Source organism: Mesoplodon mirus (genome assembly GCF_964341445.2).
Source record: "Mesoplodon mirus genome assembly, chromosome: 18".
Lineage (NCBI taxonomy): Eukaryota > Metazoa > Chordata > Mammalia > Artiodactyla > Ziphiidae > Mesoplodon > Mesoplodon mirus.
In genome coordinates, this window is record NC_138994.1 from 60,888,898 (window position 1) to 60,908,970 (window position 20,073).

The 20,073-nt window shown below is 36.7% G+C and overlaps 1 protein-coding gene across 8 annotated transcripts in view; it reads left to right on the forward strand.

Annotated features, from left to right (window-relative positions):
• Positions 1 to 20,073, forward strand: part of BCAS3 (BCAS3 microtubule associated cell migration factor) — a 576,338-nt gene that overhangs the window by 296,492 nt on the left and 259,773 nt on the right. Inside the window, exon 23 of one of the 8 annotated variants that reach the window (XM_082603196.1) lies at positions 4,772 to 5,107. The exons of the other annotated variants lie outside the window; for them this stretch is intronic. Coding sequence (XP_082459322.1) covers positions 4,772 to 4,779 — 8 coding nt within the window. The 3' untranslated portion in view covers positions 4,780 to 5,107. Of the gene's footprint in view, positions 1 to 4,771; positions 5,108 to 20,073 lie in introns of those variants that run through there. 8 annotated transcript variants of the gene reach the window in all.

Here is a 20,073-nt window from a genome sequence, read left to right on the forward strand (position 1 = left end):
GCAATGAAATGTGTGTGCTACGTCCTCTAGCTGAGCTAAAGAAACCCCATAAATGAGGGATTAGACGTCTATGAATTATCCTCTACCTCTCAAATGGTTTGCATCCCTTTTGTTGAACATGTTTTTTAAGTGGGTGAATGATGTTTTGTTGGGGGAACTTTACCTACTTCTATCTAGTAGGACCACTTTTTTAACAGTCTTACTTTCTATTGAGAAAAGATAGAGATAACAAGATAGAGGTTAGATGATTTGGGTTCTTTTTTTGAAATTTATTTTATTGAAGTATAGTTGATTTACAATGTTGTGTTAATTTCTGCTGTACAACAAAGTGATTCAGTTATACATATATACATTCTTTTTCATATTCTTTTCCATTGTGGTTTATCACAGGATATTGAATATAGTTCCCTGTGGTATACAGTAGGACTTTGTCGTTTATCCATTCTGTATATAATAGTTTGCATCTGCTAATCTAAACTCTGATTTGGGTTCTTTATGAAAGGAAGTTTATGGGGAAATTCCATTTTAGATTCTTCTACTAAAAAGAGTATAACATATTTTTATAATTGCTCCTGAACCAGGAAGTGCGTCTCTGATTATGACCCATGCATTGGAGGCAGCTACATATTATGAAGATGCTAATCTGGAGTTTTGATTGCCTTTGCTTAGAGGGATATGACCAGTGTGGCATCTCCTCTTATCAGGGTTCATTGCTTTGTCTTACCGTCAAGCAATTTATACAACTAAACATATTGTCTTTTTAATTGTTCCTATGGCATATTTTTTCCTCCATTACCAGTAAAAGTGTAAAAAATATGAGAAAAATGTCACCCTGTAGCAGCTCAATCATTTAAGCATTCCAGTAAGTGTTGTCTCAAAATGTTACACCGAAGATCTTCCTTTGACAGCCTGACATGCGTCCGCCATCAGTTAAGTTATCTGAACTATTCTTGAATCTCTCTTTTAACATCACCTTTCTGGGAAAAGACTTTCATGTGTTTATAATCCCTTTCAATTGTGAAAGGTAACCCTTATTCTGGTTACCTTTATTTTAATGGCAGCTCTTGCTCTGTCTGTCTAAACCAGTGGTAGTATAATTATTTTTCATCTAATTACTTTTCAAAGGCATAGTATTTAAAAGTTTAATGTGACACTATCACATCTTTTGATGGCCGTGACAATTTTCAAAGTGAAAATATTATTTAAACCTTGGGTCTGTATGTTCTGTTTTAGGTATATGTGTATCTTGCAGTGTTATTCTACTGAAACTGAAAGAGATCTGCAGGGCATTGTGCCACTCTTGCTAGCGAATTTTTTTTTTTTTGATTTCTTGATCATCTAATATGTTTGTGCTTCACTCCTTCACATGGAAATATATTACCTAAACTACATGTTTTTCACTTATTAACTTTGATAATTTAGGCACAGTGTAAATTCCATGCCTTTAGATATCTATGAACCAGCTTCTTGCTGTCTCTCTCTATATATGTGTATTTTAGACTCAGCAGATCTATACTGCTTTATAGGTAGATGTTGCTTCCAATGACATGTTTCATCTGATCTTTGGAGTTTCAAAAGATACTGTCCTACCTCAGATTTTGAGTTTAGATAATTGTATGAGGTTCCCTTCTTGACTGAGGAGAAGACCGTTCTGGAAATGGACTTTATAGGATTTATCCATACACATGGGCTACCCAGAACAAATGGGATTTGAATGAACTGCTCCATTTTTCCAGTCCAACTGATGGACATCGGTGTCGGAATCATAGACGGTATGTCTAGACAAAGCACTGCACGGATTCCTTACTTTTTTCTTTTTACTTTTTTTTTTCCTCTGTCCATTCCTTTTTTTCCTAACATTCCTGGTTAGGTAACTAAGAATTTCTTCCCTTTGTTTGTCCTTTATAACATGTGTCCTTCTTTTGATAAAAGTGTAGGACCTGAAGAGAAAAAAAAATACTGTCAATGTCCTGTTCAAACTTGTTTCCCACGTTGGTGACTGAAGTACTTGTTCCAGGCCTTGCAGGCTGTACTTGTTGGATAACTTAATAACAACTCTAATTGCTTTTGAGTCACCCACACAAAGAGCCTAGAAAGATCTGGTTCATCCTAAGTTTGTTTGTCCTCATTTGTAGTTTTACTATGGAAATTGGTGTTTACCAAGAAAGAACTCAAAGCAACTGAGATTTAAAGACAAACTTATGCCAGACTTGTATGAAGAGCAGACATCTTTGTCAAACTTTACTAACGTAAACATTTTATAGAGAAAATGTTATTAGAAGTGGTGAGAGCAGCATTGATGTACATTCCTGAGGCAGATGACAGTAGGAGAGGGAAAATCGTGACAGATAAGTAAAATGAGTTCTTATTCTTTAGAGCAGGCTTTTTGGTACATAAGGTATTGGTGCTACATCAAGCGTTCCACTAAGTAGGGACAAAGTTGCAGACCTGGTATTTGTTGTTGTTCTTGACTCAAGAGAAATGTTATTTTTGTTGTACAATTGCAGTCATCTAAATGATTTCTAAGGAATTAATTAATTCAGGCTTCCAGCACCCAATTCTTCTGGAAAGTGAAATAATTTGTTTGTTTGAAGAAAATGGAAACTGGTTTGATTTGATTGATTTTATAATGATCAACTGTGCCTACTTTGTGTATTTGGCATTTGGTGCATCAGACCCTTAAAAGAACAAATAATACTCATTAGAAGAGTATGGTTGGGTAGGCAACAAGGATATTATTTGAGGAGTCAAATTTCTGCTGGAGGGACATTCTGATAGAGGCATGCTTTTATCTTACAGAGATTTTTCTGATGCGCTGGGGGAAGCATATTCCTAAGGACTGTATTTCACTGTATCTACAGTTGCCATTTCAATCTGAGGCAGACAAACTTAGTTATTGCATCTTAAAGCCATCAGAGGCACAAGAGCTGCTGGTGGTAAGAAGCAAGAGATTTATAAGAAACACCATTTGGTCTACCATGGTGAGGCCACTTAGCTCCATGACTTTTTTTTTTTTTTTAACATCATTATTGGAGTATAACTGCTTTACAATGGTGTGTTAGTTTCTGCTGTGTAACAAAGTGAATCAGCTATATGTATACATATATCCCCATATCCCTTGTCTCTTGCGTTTCCCTCCTACCCTCCCTATCCCATCCCTCTAGGTGGTCACAAAGCACCGAGCTGATTGCCCTGTGCTATGCAGCTGCTTCCCACTAGCTATCTGTTTCACATTTGGTAGTGTATATATGTCCATGCCACTCTCTCACTTTGTCCCAGCTTACCCTTCCCCTCCCCATGTCCTCAAGTCCATTCTCTATGTCTGCGTCTTTATTCCTGTCCTGCCCCTAGGTTCTTCAGAACCTTTTTTTTTTTTTTAGATTCCATATATATGCATTAGCATACGGTATTTGTTTTTCTCTTTCTGACTTCACTCTGTATGCCAGACTCTAGGTCCATCCACCTCACTACAAGTAACTCAATTTCGTTTCTTTTTATGGCTGAGTAATACTCCATTGTATATATGTGCCACATCTTCTTTATCCATTCATCTGTCGATGGACACTTAGGTTGCTTCCATGTCCTACTATTGTAAATAGTACTGCAAGGAACATTGTGGTGCATGACTCTTTTTGAATTATGGTCTTCTCAGGGTATATGCCCAGTAGTGGGATTGCTGGGTCATATGGTAATTCTGTTTTTAGTTTTTTAAGGAACCTCCATACTGTTCTCCATAGTGGCTGTACCAATTTACATTCCCACCAACAATGCAAGAGGGTTCCCTTGTCTCCACACCCTCTTCAGCATTTATTATTTGTAGACTTTTTGATGATGGCCATTCTGACCAGTGTGAGGTGATATCTCATTGTAGTTTTGATTTGAATTTCTCTAATGATTAGTGATGTTGAACATCCTTTCATGTGTTTGTTGGCAATCTATATCTTCTTTGGAGAAATGTCTATTTAGGTCTTTTGACCATTTTGGAATTGGGTTGTTTGGTTTTTTTGGTATTGAGCTGCTTATATATTTGGGAGATTAATCCAGCTCCATGATTTTAAAACTAGAACTGAGTGACAGAAGCCATGATGTTATAATCATGGTCTTGAACTTTTGCTGAAACCTTCAACAAGTCATGTTTCCTACCTATCCATTCTTCTCTGCATCTGTAAAAAGAATTTAAGTTTCCCTATGTAAAAATTTGTTTCACCTCTTTTGGCAGGAATGTGTTCAAATTATTTCCTAAAATAATTCCCAGATATAAAGGATATAAAGTTCTTTTGAAATGTTGAGATATTTCTTTGAATAAACAATATGGTTTTCATTTAATAGAGTTCCAGATATTCTTTGTGATTATAAGGTGACGAAAACTCCAGGCATACTTGTACCTTGGGTATTCAAAGCCTATGTGGGATCAGTAAGAGGATTATGGATGAGGGTGAAATTAAAAGAAGGCTTAGTCCTGACCTGTGAACAGAGTCCCTCAGAGGGGAAGAAAGAGGTCAGTACTTTTACTGTGACACTATTTATACTTTAAACAGTAAATATTCAAACTAAGATATTAAGATTGGCTTTTTAATTAGAAATGAGGAGGTCTGTGCATTATTCCCGCTCTAATCTAATGAACATCTACTGCCTGTAGAGAATCAAAACTAAATTTTAGAGATTAAGAATATAGGGAAAAGACCTAGATTACTCATCAGAAAAGTGCTCAGTGACATCTCTCTCCTTCTGATTTAAATATTCCTCTCATTCTTCTTTCTAACATTTATAGGATGTTAGAAGATGAAATTCACCTTAACAATGTGGAAAATTTTAGCTCAGCGCAATTAAGGAAAAAATCATTGCCCCACTTGAAAATGAAGAAACTGTAAACAGAAGTAGAAGAAGCTGCTGGGAAGGTTTTTTCTGATGACACATTACTTCTTTGAATAAATCTTTGTGTCAACTGAAACCTCGCCTTTGCTTTCTCTGTAGCAAGCACCAAGTCCTTGACATGACTTTAAGTCTTTCCTAAGCATTTGAGAAGGAATTGATGGAATTCTCCCTACTGTTGATATACCAGGTTACCACATATTTACATGGGACTTTTGGGCCAAAAAAACCCAACATTTCTTTTTTGTACCTTTATTACTACATCTTTAATACAAGGCTGGACTGTTTATGTAGTCTGTTGCCTGAGACTGTGGTGGCAGAGGGACAATATTGGGGGCAGTATTAGAATTTGTTTAAGTCTGAACCGGGAATTCCATCTGTCTTAGTGACATTAGTGTCAAACTGTTAGTGCCACACTATTTTAAATTGTGTCCAAGAGCCTGAGGCTTATGCTTATAGGTGCCATCTATAAACTTAGAAACAAACAAAAGAGCCTCTCTCCATTGAATATGAAAGCCCACTGAGCAATTAAAAAGCAGCCTGGGACCTCACCCGGACAACTAGTCAGAACCAGAGCTCTTGATATTCCCCTGGATATTGTTGAAAACTGTCAGAGAAAAACTAAAGCAAATAATCAAAGTGGAAATAATTGTTCCCGGGAACAGTTTTGTTTTCGAAGCTTGGTGCAGTGGAAGGAATAGTGGCTAGTCACTTACGAATCTTTGGTTCTAGTCTCAGCTCTGCTTGGAACTACCTCTTTAAGAATTTACTTCAAAACCCAAGGCTTGCTTCTATAAAATGAAGAAAAGAATTGAAGTAGGTTATTGGCAAAGTCCCTTCCAGCTTGAAAAATTGATACATCCGTACTTCAGATCACCTTTGAAGAATTTTTTTAAATTAGGGTACAGTTTACCTATAGCAAAAATGCACATATCTTAATCATACAGCTTGATCAATTTTTATGCCCATGTAATCACCAGGCAGATCAAGTTAGAATATTTCCATCACGCCAGAAAGTTCCTTTATTTCTCTTCCAGTCAAGACTACCTTTGGCCTAGACTGTGACTTTTATCATAAATTAGCTTTGTCTATATTGAACTTCGTGTAAATGGAATCATTCTGTACATACTCTTTTGTGTCTGGCTTCTTTTACTCAACTTAATGTTTTCGAGATTCATCCAGGTATTATATGTGTCACTAGTTCATTTTTTCTACATTGCAGTGTAGTTTGAATGTAACACAGTTTAGATATCCATTACCCCATTGTTTTTAGCTTTTGGCATATTATTAATAAAGCTTCTATAAACTTTTCTGTATAAGTCTCTTTTTTTTTGGACATATACGTTCATATCTTTGGGGCTTATACCTAGGATTGGAAGTGCTGGCTCACAAGGTAGGCATGTGTTTAGCTTTATTAGGATCTGCCAAGAAAGTATCCCCAAATGACTATACCATTTTTTCATTCTGAACAGCAATGTAGGTGCCGTTCTAGTGAGTGTAAACTGTGGTTTTAATTTGCTTTTCTCTGATGAATACTGATATTGTGCACCTTGAATATACTTACTGGCGATTTGGGTATCTTCTTTTGCAATGTATTTGTGAAGTCTTTCACCAGTTTTTGTTGGGTCTACTGTCCTTATTGAATTTCAAGGGTTCTTTAACTATTCTGGGTAAGGTCTTTCATTGGATATTTTGCCAATATGTTCTTTCAGTTCATTGCCTTTTCTCTTTTTTTTTTTTTTCCTTTTGTGGTACGTGGGCCTCTCACTGTTGTGGCCTCTCCCATTGCGGAGCAGAGGCTCCGGACGCGCAGGCTCAGCGGCCATGGCTCACGGGCCCAGCCGCTCCGTGGTATGTGGGATCTTCCCGGACCGGGGCACGAACCCGTGTCCCCTGCATCGGCAGGCGGACTCCCAACCACTGCGCCACCAGGGAAGCCCCCTTTTCACTTTCTTATTGATGTTTTTTGACAAGCAGAAACCCAAACTTTCCATTGTTTTTCCTTTTATGTTTTCTGATGCTTTTCTCTAGTAATTGTATGGTTTTGGCCTTTGCATTTAGGTCTATTATCCTTTTCAAATTATTTTTTATTACAATATGAGGTAAGTATCAAGGTTCAGTTTCTTCCATACAAATGTCTCGTTGTTTCTGCACTGTTCATTGAAAATATATGCCTTTCGATGATGGCTTTTCTTTTTTTTTAAGTTATTTTTGGCTGTGTTGGGTCTTCGTTGCTGTGTCGGCTTCCTCTAGTTCCGACGAGAGGGTGCTACTCTTCGCTGTGGTGCGTGGGCTTCTCATTAAAGTGGCCTCTCCTGTTGCAGAGCATGGGCTCTAGGGCGTGTGGGCTTCAGTAGTTGTGGCACACGGGTTCAGTAGTTGTGGTTCACAGACTGTAGAGCACAGGATTAGTAGTTGTGGTGCACGGGCTTAGTTGCTCAGCGGCATGTGGGATCTTCCTGGACCAGGGCTCGAACTCGTGTTCCCTTAATTGGCAAGCGGATTCTTAACCATTGCACCACCAGGGAATTCCCGATGATGCCTTTTTAAAAAATCATATTTTTCCTGGATTCTCTATTTTCTTCCACATATGTGTGTGTGTGTGTATATATATATATATATATGTATATATATATATATATATATATATATGTCTTTATACCACTATCGTACTATCTTAAAAACTGTAGCTGTTTAGTAAGTTTTGAAATGTAACAGATTAATGTCTCTACTTTTTTTTTCAAGTATATCTTGGCTATTCTAGAATATAGAATATAAATTCATGTATCAATATATCTTTGCATTTCCACACACATGCATATGTACACACATACCAGTGGATGGTATGGTCCACGGACATCTGGAAGTCCCCAGTACACTTCCAAGGGGTCAGTGCGTGAAAACTATTTTTATAAACATGAAGTCATTATTTGTCTTTTTTATACTGTCTTGACATTTAGTATAGATTGTGCTGAAGCAATGGTAGATAAAACTGATGGCATCTTAGCATAGTAAAAAGCAGTGGCACCAAACTATGCTTGTAGCCAATGCAACCCACTCACAGTTAAAAAAAAAAAAAAAAAAAAGATATAATTACTTAAGGCTGTCTTTGATATACTAAACATTATTAATTTTACTAAATTTTAAAATCTAATACATTTTATTAAATTTTCATGCTTGTGTACTTCTTTTTAATGTTCTGTATATTACAGTCGAATTAATTCAGTGTTGTCTTGAGGAAATGCACTTGTGTGTTTGTTGTGCACTGAACTAGCAACAGTTTTCATGGAATGCAATTTTACTTGAATGAACAGCTGACAAACTATGTTTATTCAGACGTTGGTATTTGGCAGAAATTTTCTCAAAAATAAAGTAAGCCTGTCATTTCAAAGAAGACAACTTACAGTATTTACTACCAATGATAGAAATTCTAGTCTTCAACTGAAGATTGGAAATTTGGAAACCATGTATCCACCAGTCTGCTTAGCAGGTTCCCAATACTTAAACACATTTCTGATGAGATAGGTGGTGATATTGACTAGTGTGATATTTTATATCATAAAATAAATCAACATTTGGAAGATCTGAAATATTTTCCAAATGACCAGTCTTATGATATGATAAAATTATGTCTGGGTAATGGACTCATTCCAAGTGCAAGATAGGACAAAGGATTTTAATATGACAGAGTACAAAAGTTAGTTGGTATGGTTTCAGATATCATTGTAACTAATTTGTTAAGTGTAACATCAAAGACGAATGTCCCCAGAATCTGAAAAAGCTCAGAATATGAATATGCTACATCCTTTTCCAGTCACATTTCTCAGTGAGGCCAACTTGTCTTCACATACTTCAACCAAAACAACATATCACAACAGATCAAATACATAAGCTGATAGGAGAATCCACCTGTTATCTATGATAAAGATTTCTCTCCAAAAAAGTAAAAATGTCACTCTTCTCAGTATTAGTTTGGAAATTATTTTTAATAAAAATACTATTTAAACAGCCAGTGCCACAGAGATACAAAAAATCATAAGAGAATACTATGAACAGTTCTATTCCAGCGAATTGGACAACCTAGGAGAAATGGAAAAATTTCTAGAAACATATAACCTTCCAAAACTGAATCAGGAAGAAATAAACTGAACCAGACCAATCACTAGTAGTGAAATTGAATTTGTATTTTTAAAGAAGTCCTAGCAGACAAAAGTCCAGGAATGGACAGCTTCCCAGGGAAAGTCTCCCAAACATATAAGGGCTATAACATATCCTCAAGCTAGTCTAAAAAACTGAAGAGGATGGAACACCCCCAAACTCATTCTATAGGGCCATCATTACCGTGATACCAAAACCAGACAAAGACACTACAAAAAAAGAAAAATATAGGCCAGTATCTCTGATGAATATAGATGCAAAAAATTCTCAAAAAAACTATTAGCAAATTAAATTCAGCAGTATATAAAAAGGATCATACACCATGATCAACTGACATTTATTCCAGGGATGCAAGAATGGCTCAGTATCTGCAACTCAATCAATGTGATACACCATATTAACAAAAGGAAGGATGAAAATCATATGATCATCTCAATAGATGCAGAAAAAGCACATGACAAAATCCAATGTCCATTTATGATAAAAACTCTCATGAAAGTGGGTACAGCGGAGCATATCAACATAATAAAGACCATTTATGACAGACCCACAGCTAACATTATACTCAACTGTGAAAAGCTGAAAGCTTTCCCTCTAACATCAGGAACAAGACAAGAATCCCCACTCATTACTTCTATTTAACATAGTATTGGAAGTCCTAGCTGCAGAAATTAGACAAGGAAGAGAAATAAATGGCATTCAAATTGGAAGGGAAGAAATAAAACTGTCACTATTTGCAGATTACATGATATTATGTATGGAAAATACTAAAGTCTCCACCAAAAAACTATTAGAGCTAATAAATGAATTCAGCAAGGTTGCAGGATACAAGATTAATATACAGAAATATGTTGCTTAGCTATACACTAATAATGAACTATCAGAGAAATTAAGGAAACAGTTAATTTAGAATTGGATTAAAAAGAATAAAATAAACTTAACCAATGATATGACCATAGGAGTCAATATCCAACATATATACATAGCTCATCCAAAAAAAAAACAATTAAAAAATGGGCAGAAGACCTGAATTTTTCCAAAGAAGACATACAGATGGCCAAAAACCAAATGAAAAGAAGCTCAGCATTGCTAATCAAAGGAGAAATGCAAATCAAAACCACAATGAGATATCACCTCACACCTGTCAGAAAGGCTGTCATCGAAAAGTCTACAAATAACAAATGTTGGAGAACAGGGCACCCTAGTACACTGTTGGTGGGATTGTAATTTGGTGCAGCTACTATGGGAAACAGTATTGATATTCCTCAGAAAACTGAAAATAGAACTTCCATATGATCCAGCAATTTCACTCCTGGGTATATATCTGAAGAAATAAAAGCACTAATTCAAAAAGATATATGAACCCCAATGTTCATAGTAGCATTATGCACAATAGTCAAGATACAGAAGCAACCTAAGTGCCCATCAACAGATGAATGGATAAAGAAGGTGTGGTATATATGTACAATGGAATATGACTGAGCCATAATAAAGAATGATATTCTGCCATTTGCAACAATGCAGATGAACTTGGAGAGTATTATGCTTAGTGAAGTAAGTCAGACAGAGAAAGACAAATACTCCATGTTATCACTTATATGTGGAATCAAAAAAATAAGGCGAATGTGTATAACAAAACAAAAACAGACTAACAGATATAGAGATCAAACTACTGGTTACCAGTGGGGAGAGGGAAAGAGGAAGGGGCAAGATAGAGGTAGGTAGGGGATTAAGAGGCACAAACTACTATGTATAAAATAAGCAACAAGTATATAGTCATTATTTTGTAATAAATTTAAATGGAGTATAAAAATATTGAATCACTATGTGTATACCCAAAACTAGTATAATATTGTAAATCATCTATACTTTGATAAAAATTTATGCAATATACCATCAAAGAAAGAAAGAGAGAATGTCATTATTTGTAATGGCTCAAAATTAAAATGTCACTTAGTTTAATACATAAAGTGATTCTTGTTTTTTAATGAGTTAATACATAAGTATTTTCAATATTGATAGATATAATCACATAAACCAAAACTCTTTGGAGTCCTCAGTCTTTAAGAGCACAAAGGGGTCTTGATTCCCAAAAATGTTTGAAAACTATTGAGAGAGAGACAGATTCTATATATATGTATATATATATATATATAGAGAGAGACACATATATATATGTATATATATATACCCCACACACGCATATTAAATGTATATTCATCTCTACAGAAATTTAGATGAGATTTGATTCACATTTCATTGAATCTGTGGATCAAATTTGGGAGATTTGACATCGTAACAATATTGAATCTTTCAGTACATGAATCTTCTTTAGCTATCCATTTATTTAGGCCTTCTTTAATTTCTCCTAATATTTGTTAACTTTTAATGTAAAAGTCATACATATTTTGTAAAATTTATTTCAATTATTTGATGTTTTGATGCTATTATAAATAGCATGTTTTATTTTGCAGGATTTTCCCATAGTATATAGAATACAATGATTTTTTTTTTGGTATGTTTAAATTGTATCCAGAATTCTTTATAAGTTCATGTATTAATTCTAATAGATTCATTTGGGTTTTCTGCTATGCAGTCATGTCATCTGCAAATAAAGATGGTTTTATTTCTTTCCAGTCTTTATACCTTTTATTTCTTTTCCTCCCTTATTGTACTTGCTTAGATCTCTAGTACAATGTTGAGTAGAGATGATGATATTGAACATTCTTGTCTTCTTAATCCTAGAGAGAAGTGTTTAATATTTCACTATTAAATATAATGTTAGATGTAGTTGTTTTGGGTGTTTTTTTACAAATGAAAACCTACATTCCTCTATTGTATTATTCCTATATTGGAACTCCTACATTCTTATGTCATTCCTTCATTGGAATGGCAAAAAGATGGACAAAATCCATAAAAAAACCAATCTGACATTCTAAAACTGAAAAATATAATTTATTAAATAAATAATTTATTGAATGGGCGTAACAGCTGACTGGATGCATAGGAAGAAAGAATTAGAAACTCAAAAACAAGTCAGAACTTATCAAAACTGAAGTAGAGAAAGAAGAAAATAATGAAATGCAACAGAACTCAGTGTGAGAAGTGTGTGGGGTCATATTTAACTGTCTAACATATGTTCAGTTGTTACACATGGGTGTAAAGAAGGAGAGGATAAGGCAAAAGAAATAAATGAAGGGCTGAGAATTTTCTAAAATTAAAGACATCAAGTCAAATTTAAAGAAGCTTAGCATGCCCCAAGTAGGATAAATATAAAGAAAACCATACCTTAGCATATCAGAGCCAAAATCTTGAAGTCCAAAAATCATGAAGCAATTTTAATAAACCTATCATGTTTCTTTATTTCTTAGGTTCATATTTGGGTGAGGATCTAAAGTTTTGACAAAATTAGGGTGATTTTAAGTTTCTTTGACAGTATGAGATCCCTGTCTCCCAGTGCTCTGTGAGGAATCTTCAGGATATTTGCCATTAGACAGAAATAAAAGAAATGGGGAACCAGTATTTACTTATAAACAGCTATGTGCCCAACATTGTGGTAGGTGTTTTCACATGGCTTATCTCATTTAATCAGGATCACAGGTCCATTTCAGAAATATGTAAAGAGTGGGCTTTGAGACACCTAGTTCCTGATACTTAGAAATACTTAAAGTGCATTATGGTGACACCTCAGATAAGTCCAGACCTCTTTTTACCCTGCCTGATCAAATATTCATTTCAAAACACTGTACGCTGAAATGAGCCATGTGGGAGTTGAAGAGAATCAACCATTCAGGTGGTGAAAATGTGTGAATGCAGCTGGCAGATGAAGTTCCAGCGTGATGAATTCCCAGCTTGTCCTTATTGCTTCAGGCAACGACTGACAGGCCTGACTGGTCATTGGCTTTCCATTTCTGGCATTGATAGGACTGAAAATTCTTCGTGTCACAGATACTTAAAAGCTGTCCCTGTTAGAGTGGATGCAAACAGTGCTGGGGGGTCCTTATTGCATAGAGATGTAATCAATATGGTCTAGAGTTCTTGACCTGAACCTGTAATTATCTGTGTGTTGTAAAGGTGGCTTATTGTTAAAGAAAATGCTTATATTCAGAACTTTGGGACTAAGTTGTGAATGAAGTGAAGAAAAATAGAGGCTTTGTCCCTCTCTTTCTACTTCCTAGTATTTAAGAGGCTATCATAATAATCACAGATCAGGGTATTCTTAAAGGATTAGAACATTGTATCTTTAGGATTTTGGGTGCTGAAGTTTAAATTTTACCTCTGATGCGAAAGTCGTGTCTTCAGTGTTTGCAGCTTGTGATGGCAATTTTTCAAATTCCAAAGTAGAATTCTTTTCATTGATTTAAATACTTGGATTTGAGGGACTTCCCTGGTGGCGCAGTGGTTGAGAATTGCTAATGCAGGGGACACCGGTTCGAGCCCTGGTCCGGGAAGATCCCACATGCTGTGAGCACCTAAGCCCGTGTGCCACAACTACTGAGCTGCGTGCCACAACTACTGAAGCCTGTGCGCCTAAAGCCCGTGCTCCGCAACAAGAGAAGCCACCACAATGAGAAACCTGCGCACCACAACGGAGAGTAGCCCCTGCTCGCCGCAACTAAAGAAAGCCCGCGCGCAGCAACGAAGACCCAACACAGCCAAAAATAAGTAAATAAATAAATAAATTTATTAAAAAACAAAACAAGTACTTGGATTTGAAGTGCAGCTTAAATAATAACACTTTTGAGTTTGATCTTTCCCTGCAGCTAAGGGTATGCTGAAAAAAGAAATTGGGTAAGCAGATGTTATGGCATCCATGATCCATGGGTGGGAGTGAGTAGAAGGTTGTGACACTGGGAGCAAATCTTAAGTTACTATACGTTCCACTATGTTTAAGTATGTTGTGATCGAGATTAAGTTGCCATGAGAAAATAGTAGAAGTGGAGTTATAAAAGCACTGAACAGTCAGTGTGGGTCCTGATTGCTCTGTCACTGCTTGGCTTAAGATATCTCTGGCTGGCATTATTATTAGATTACCTTATGCGTAGGATTCCCTGAAAAAGAGGGGAAAAGTAATGCCTTGTAATAGAGGGCTATTTGAAAACAAGGGCTGTCTTTGTATTTCCACATGCCTGGTATTGGTGCCTGCCACGGAGCAGATAATCAGTATTTGTCACATTGTTGATTTCTGATAAAACTTCTTCTTTAAAAAAAAAATTTATTTATTTATTTTTAGCTGCATTGGGTCTTCGTTGCTGTGCGCGGGCTTTTTCTAGTTGCAGCAAGAGGGGGCTTCTCATTGCAGTGGCTTCTCTTGTTGCAGAGCACGGGCTCTAGGCACACGGGCTTCAGTAGTTGTGGCACACGGGCTCAGTAGCTGTGGCTCACAGGCTCTAGAGTGCAGGCTCAGTAGTCATGGTGCACGGGCTTAGTTGCTCTTTGGCATGTGGGATCTTCCCGGACCAGGGATTGAACCCGTGTCTCCTGCATTGGCAGGCAGATTCTTAACCACTGCACCACTAGGGAAGTCCCTAAGTCTTTAAATATACCACAAAATGTTTTAAATTTAATAATGTTACATCTTTGTGTATACATTATCTCACTTAAACCTAGAAAATGTAATCTTGACCTAGAGTCCATTATTAAGGTTGTTATTAGGTTGCTATAATGTTTATGGTCACTATTCCTTTGTTTGGGTCCTTGGTAAACTGTGTAATCAGTTGAAATATTTTGTAGAGCGTTTCAAATGATCTTTCGTGTCTTTTTTTTTTTTTTTTTTTTTTTTTTTTTTTTTTTTTGGTACGCGGGCCTCTCACTGTTGTGGCCTCTCCCGTTGCGGAACGCAGGCTCCCGACGCGCAGGCCCAGCGGCCATGGCTCACGGGCCCAGCCACTCCGCGGCACGTGGGATCCTCCCGGACCGGGGCACGAACCCGCGTCCCCTGCATCGGCAGGCGGACTCTCAACCACTGCGCCACCAGGGAAGCCCGTGTCATTTTTTTTAAAAGCAGCATTATGTTTGAGTGGTATGTTTCTCACCTTTGATACTTTTACATAACTGGACAATAAAAATATAGAAATTATGGCCCTCAACTCAGTCATGCTTTAGTCTTATTAGGCTGGCATGGAAATTTGTGTTTGAAGGTTATCTTTTTTTTTTTTTCGGTACGCGGGCCTCTCACTGTTGTGGCCTTTCCCATTGCGGAGCACAGGCTCCGGATGCGCAGGCTCAGCGGCCATGGCTCACGGGCCCAGCCACTCCGCGGCATGTGGGATCTTCCTGGACTGGGGCACGAACCTGTGTCCCCTGCATCAGCAGGCGGACTCTCAACCACTGCGCCACCAGGGAAGCCCTGAAGGTTATCTTTATAAAGCAATAGTTGGCAAATTCCTGCTTCCTGGGATCTGTTGTCAAGCCTGACAAACATCCACTGAAAGGAATGGACTTGCTTTTGTCTTCTGGTCATACTAGGCTAGCTTCCTGACATGGCGTTGTGGATATTTGGGACTGTCTTTTAAGCTAGCCCATCTTATACATGGGCCCAGGATATTGGCATATAGGGATGTGACCTAAATTCCATTAAACCAAAAAGTTTTGTTTTGAATTGCTACCATTTTGGCAATGCCATTACAGTCCAGTGGCTTGTACTTATGCTCTAGGCAGTCCTATGCAACACGCCATCTTGAGTCTTAAACCTGTTTTACTTTGGTTTCTAAGAATACTGGGGAGACGGTATTTATGCTATAAATGCTCAGTGTTATGATTGTAGAGAATACCAAAAGATGAACTTGAAACTTGAACTCTCCACTTAGTCATCCATTTTTTAGATGAATTTATATAGTTTTCAAGTAAAGAATGTTTGTATGATTGGGAAGAGAAAAGACTCCTTCACCCTTCTGCTTCTCTCTACCTAAAGAGGACACTTAGAACATCCACAATAATCCCTTTGAAATTCTCCTGTCAGGCTGACTTTTCCTATGTCAGAGATTTTGAGCCATAGTGAATACCTCTAATCAGAGTTCTTATCCCTGTGGTAGGTTCCCAGTTCCTGAATCAGAGGGCCTACACCAGAGAGACCTTAGAAAAATATTGGTGTGGTGTCTGAAACTTTTCATTTGCCTTGAAACATGTTCTTAATTTTACTTTTTCTTGCAGTCCACCTCGTTGATTAAGTTAATTACTTTCTCCTCTGTTCTTAAACTTTTACTGTTGTGTTTATCACCTCATATTAAAGTTCGTTGGGAACCATTTCCCTTTCAAAACTGTGAGCTCATTTTTGAACTCCCCCGCAGCACCCTGAATGGTTCAGACACATAATAGGCACTCAATAAATTTTAATGAATTCAGAATTTTAGCATGAAATATTGAAACCAAACTTTTGAATTTGAGTGGGCACAGTAGTTGCCTCCTAGGAGGGGAACTGAATGGCTAGGGAACAGAAGTGAAAAGAAGACTTTCTTTTCATTGTAGCCTTTTAGAACATGAAGGTGCATTATCCTTGCAAAACATAAATGAAGCTCTTCTTAACACCTGACATATTTTCCAGAATTTGACAGGTTGCTGTCAAAAACAAGATATTATTATTTGTTTATTTATTTATACAAATAAAGAAACTGAGATTAAAGGGTGTTCAATAATTTGTGTATTGTTACATAGTTAGTAGGTGATAGAGCAAAGTATGAATCAGTACGACCTTTACTTTCTCCAGGATATTGAATACCATTCTCGGCCACAGTAGCCTACTTTGATTTTGTTCATACAGTCATCAGGGAGCAGGGTAGGTGTCTGACCTAGGAACTGTCCTTACTTACTTCTTATACATGTACTGTGTACATCACAGAAACCACAAAATACAGCACCTCCACTCTTTGAGTGGCACCTCTATTTTAAGAGGCCATTGGCCCAACCTCTTTGATGAGGTTTTGATGATTGAAGACTACTGTGCTCATGACTCACCTAGGTATCCCTGCAACTCACAGACTCTTACCCTTTAAGCAGTAAACATTTATTTTCAGCTAGGAAAGCCACCATCAATCAGGTAATGTTTTCTCAAGCTGAAAAAGGCTTTCACTGAAGAATGGTGATTGCCCAAGGTCACATTTTCTTTACCCATCTACTTGTGGGAAAACGCAAACTAAAGGAATACTAGTGTTTGAAACTCACAATTTATTCTGTATTTGCGGGGGAGGGATGGGAGAGGCAGAGTGATTATATTTCTCTTGGAAATATTGTGAATTATATTTTCAAAATATGGGTGAAAGCATAAAAGAAGCCAAAAAAAACCTCTGATTCTAAATGGACCTGACACCTTGATCTTCTATCATGGCATAACATATGAGTGAAGGTTCCCAATGGACCTTTCCACACTACAATATTTATTCCTATAAAGATTTAAGAGTTTTTAGTCGCTTTGAAACTTGCTAAGAGCTGTTCAGATCCCATCCACTGGACTTGTGTTTTTACACGTTAAAGTTATTCTGGTTTGTTTAATATAGTTCATTCAGAAGTACCACACTGCTCAAATTCTGAATAATAATATTAGGCTTTTCAATAAACTTAAAAAGTAGAGCTCAGATATGAAAGTATACCTTAGAGAAAAATGTTTTTGCTTTGCTTTTCTTGTCCATTAATGTTTAGGGACTACAGGGTCTTAAACTGACCGATTTTATCCCTCTGTATTTTCATGTGCAAAATGGTAAGTACATTTTGCCTTCTGTTTCATTAATATGATTGAAATACTAATAAATTGAAAGGTGCTAAGATGATACTTCTATCAGTTCCTGCTATTGATGGTGGAATTTTCACTGTAGTTTGCTTTAATACTATGGTGTCAAGAATAAACAATGGTTCATTATGGTTTAATTTTAATAATATGGTTTTAAGAATAAAAAATTACTAAAAAATCTCAATGAATATAGTACCATTTGCATTCACAAAAATAGCTCTATGTAAATTAGTAGATGTACTTAGCTGAGATAAAATTATTTTGAGGTTGTGATCATCAAAATTAATGTAAATTAATATAATTTTGAATTACACACTTCCTTCCTTATGAAGAAAACTGAACTACACTATTCTAGGAAAGTTCTAGAAGTAAGGGGAAATAAATAGGATATTTAACATCTCTACTTAAATCTTGAGTTACATGCAGCCCATATAGTTTCTGTGCTGCATATTAAATTCCATATATAATGAATAATAGTGGTTTTTGGTAACAGTTGGTTACTTAATATACTGTGCTAAGCGTTTCACATGCATTACCTTCTTTATTCACAGAAATCCTGTGAGATAAAAGTATTGTTATAATTTCCTTTTTTTCAGAATAAGGAGCTATGGCTCAAGAGAAATTGTGGACAGTATACTACTTCCCATTTTGACAGTGCCATCTGAATTTCTTTATCGTGAACATGTTTTACACAGATATTTATTAAAATATATTTTTGATAAATGCATTTTGGGGATAGACAGGTGTGTAGTGTATGAACTTTGTGATCAAATGTAGGTTTGATTTCCATTTCTGTAGCCAGCCAGCTCTATTACCTCGAGCCTCTTTGTCCTTAAGAATTGTATGAAAATACCTGTCTACTGTGTTGTGAGAATTAATAGACGTAACATTTGTATATCTTCTGGCCACTGTTTGGATACATAACAAGGACTCATTAAATGTTAGTTCTCTCCTTGTTACTTTATTTCAGTAAGAGGAGAAGCAGGAGGGGGGGAGGAGGAGGAGGAGGGGTAATTTTTACTATGTCCCAGTGTTTTTGTTTTGCTCTTTAGTATATTATGTTTATTCCTCAGTCTCCCTATGTAGAATGATTACACTATTGTTCTTATTTTATAACTGAAGAAAAAGAGAAGTGGTTGATGCCAGGTTGGAGGCCAGGTAGTCTAATTCTGGAGCTTATTTTTTTCTTTTTTTTTTTCTTTTTTAATACACTGAACTATAATTGCTTCACAATACTGTGTTAGTTTCTGTTGCACAACAAAGCGAATTGCCCATATGCATACACATGTCCCCATATCCCCTCCCTCTTGAGCCTCCCTCCCAGCCTCCCTATCCCACCCCTCTAGGTCATCGCAAAGCACAGAGCCCATCTCCCTGTGCTATGTGGCTGCTTCCCACCAGCCAACTATTTTACATTCAGTAGTGTATATATGTCGATGCTACTCTCACTTCGCCCCAGCTTCGCCCTCCCACCCCATGTCATTAAGTCGATTCTCTACGCCTACCTCTTTATTCCTGCTCTGCAACTAGGTTCATCAGTATCATTTTTCTTTTATTCCATATATATGCATTAGCATACGGTATTTGTTTTTCTCTTTCTGGCTTACTTCACTCTGTATGACAGACTCTAGGTCCATCCACCTCACTACAAATAACTCAATTTTGTTTCTTTTATTGGCTGAGTAATATTCCATTGTGTATATGTGCCACACTTTCTTTATCTGTTCATCTGTCGATGGACGTTTAGGTTGGTTCCACGTCCTGGATATTGTAAATAGTGCTGCAGTGAACATTTTGGTGCATGTCTCTTTTTGAATTATGATTTTCTCAGGGTATATGCAAGTAGTGGGATTGCTGGGTCATATGGTAGTTCTATTTTTAGTTTTTTAAGGAACCTCCATACTGTTTTCCATAGTGGTTGTATCAATTTACATTCCCACCAACAGTGAAGGAGGGTTGCCTTTCCACCACAACCTTTCCAGCATTTATTGTTTCTAGGTTTTTTGATAATGGCCATTCTGACTGGTGTGAGATGATATCTCATTGTAGTTTTGATTTGCATTTCTCTAATAATTAGTGATGTTGAGCATCTTTTCATGTGCCTCTTGGCCAACTGTGTGTCTTCCTTGGTGAAATGTCTATTTAGGTCTTCTGCCCATTTTTTAACTGGATTGTTTGTTTTTTTCATATTGAGCACAATGAGCTGTTTGTATATTTTGGAGATGAATCCTCTGTCTGTTGTTTCATTTGCAAATATTTTCTCCCATTCTGAGAGCTGTCTTTTTGTCCTGTTGATGGTTTCCTTTCCTGTGCAAACGCTT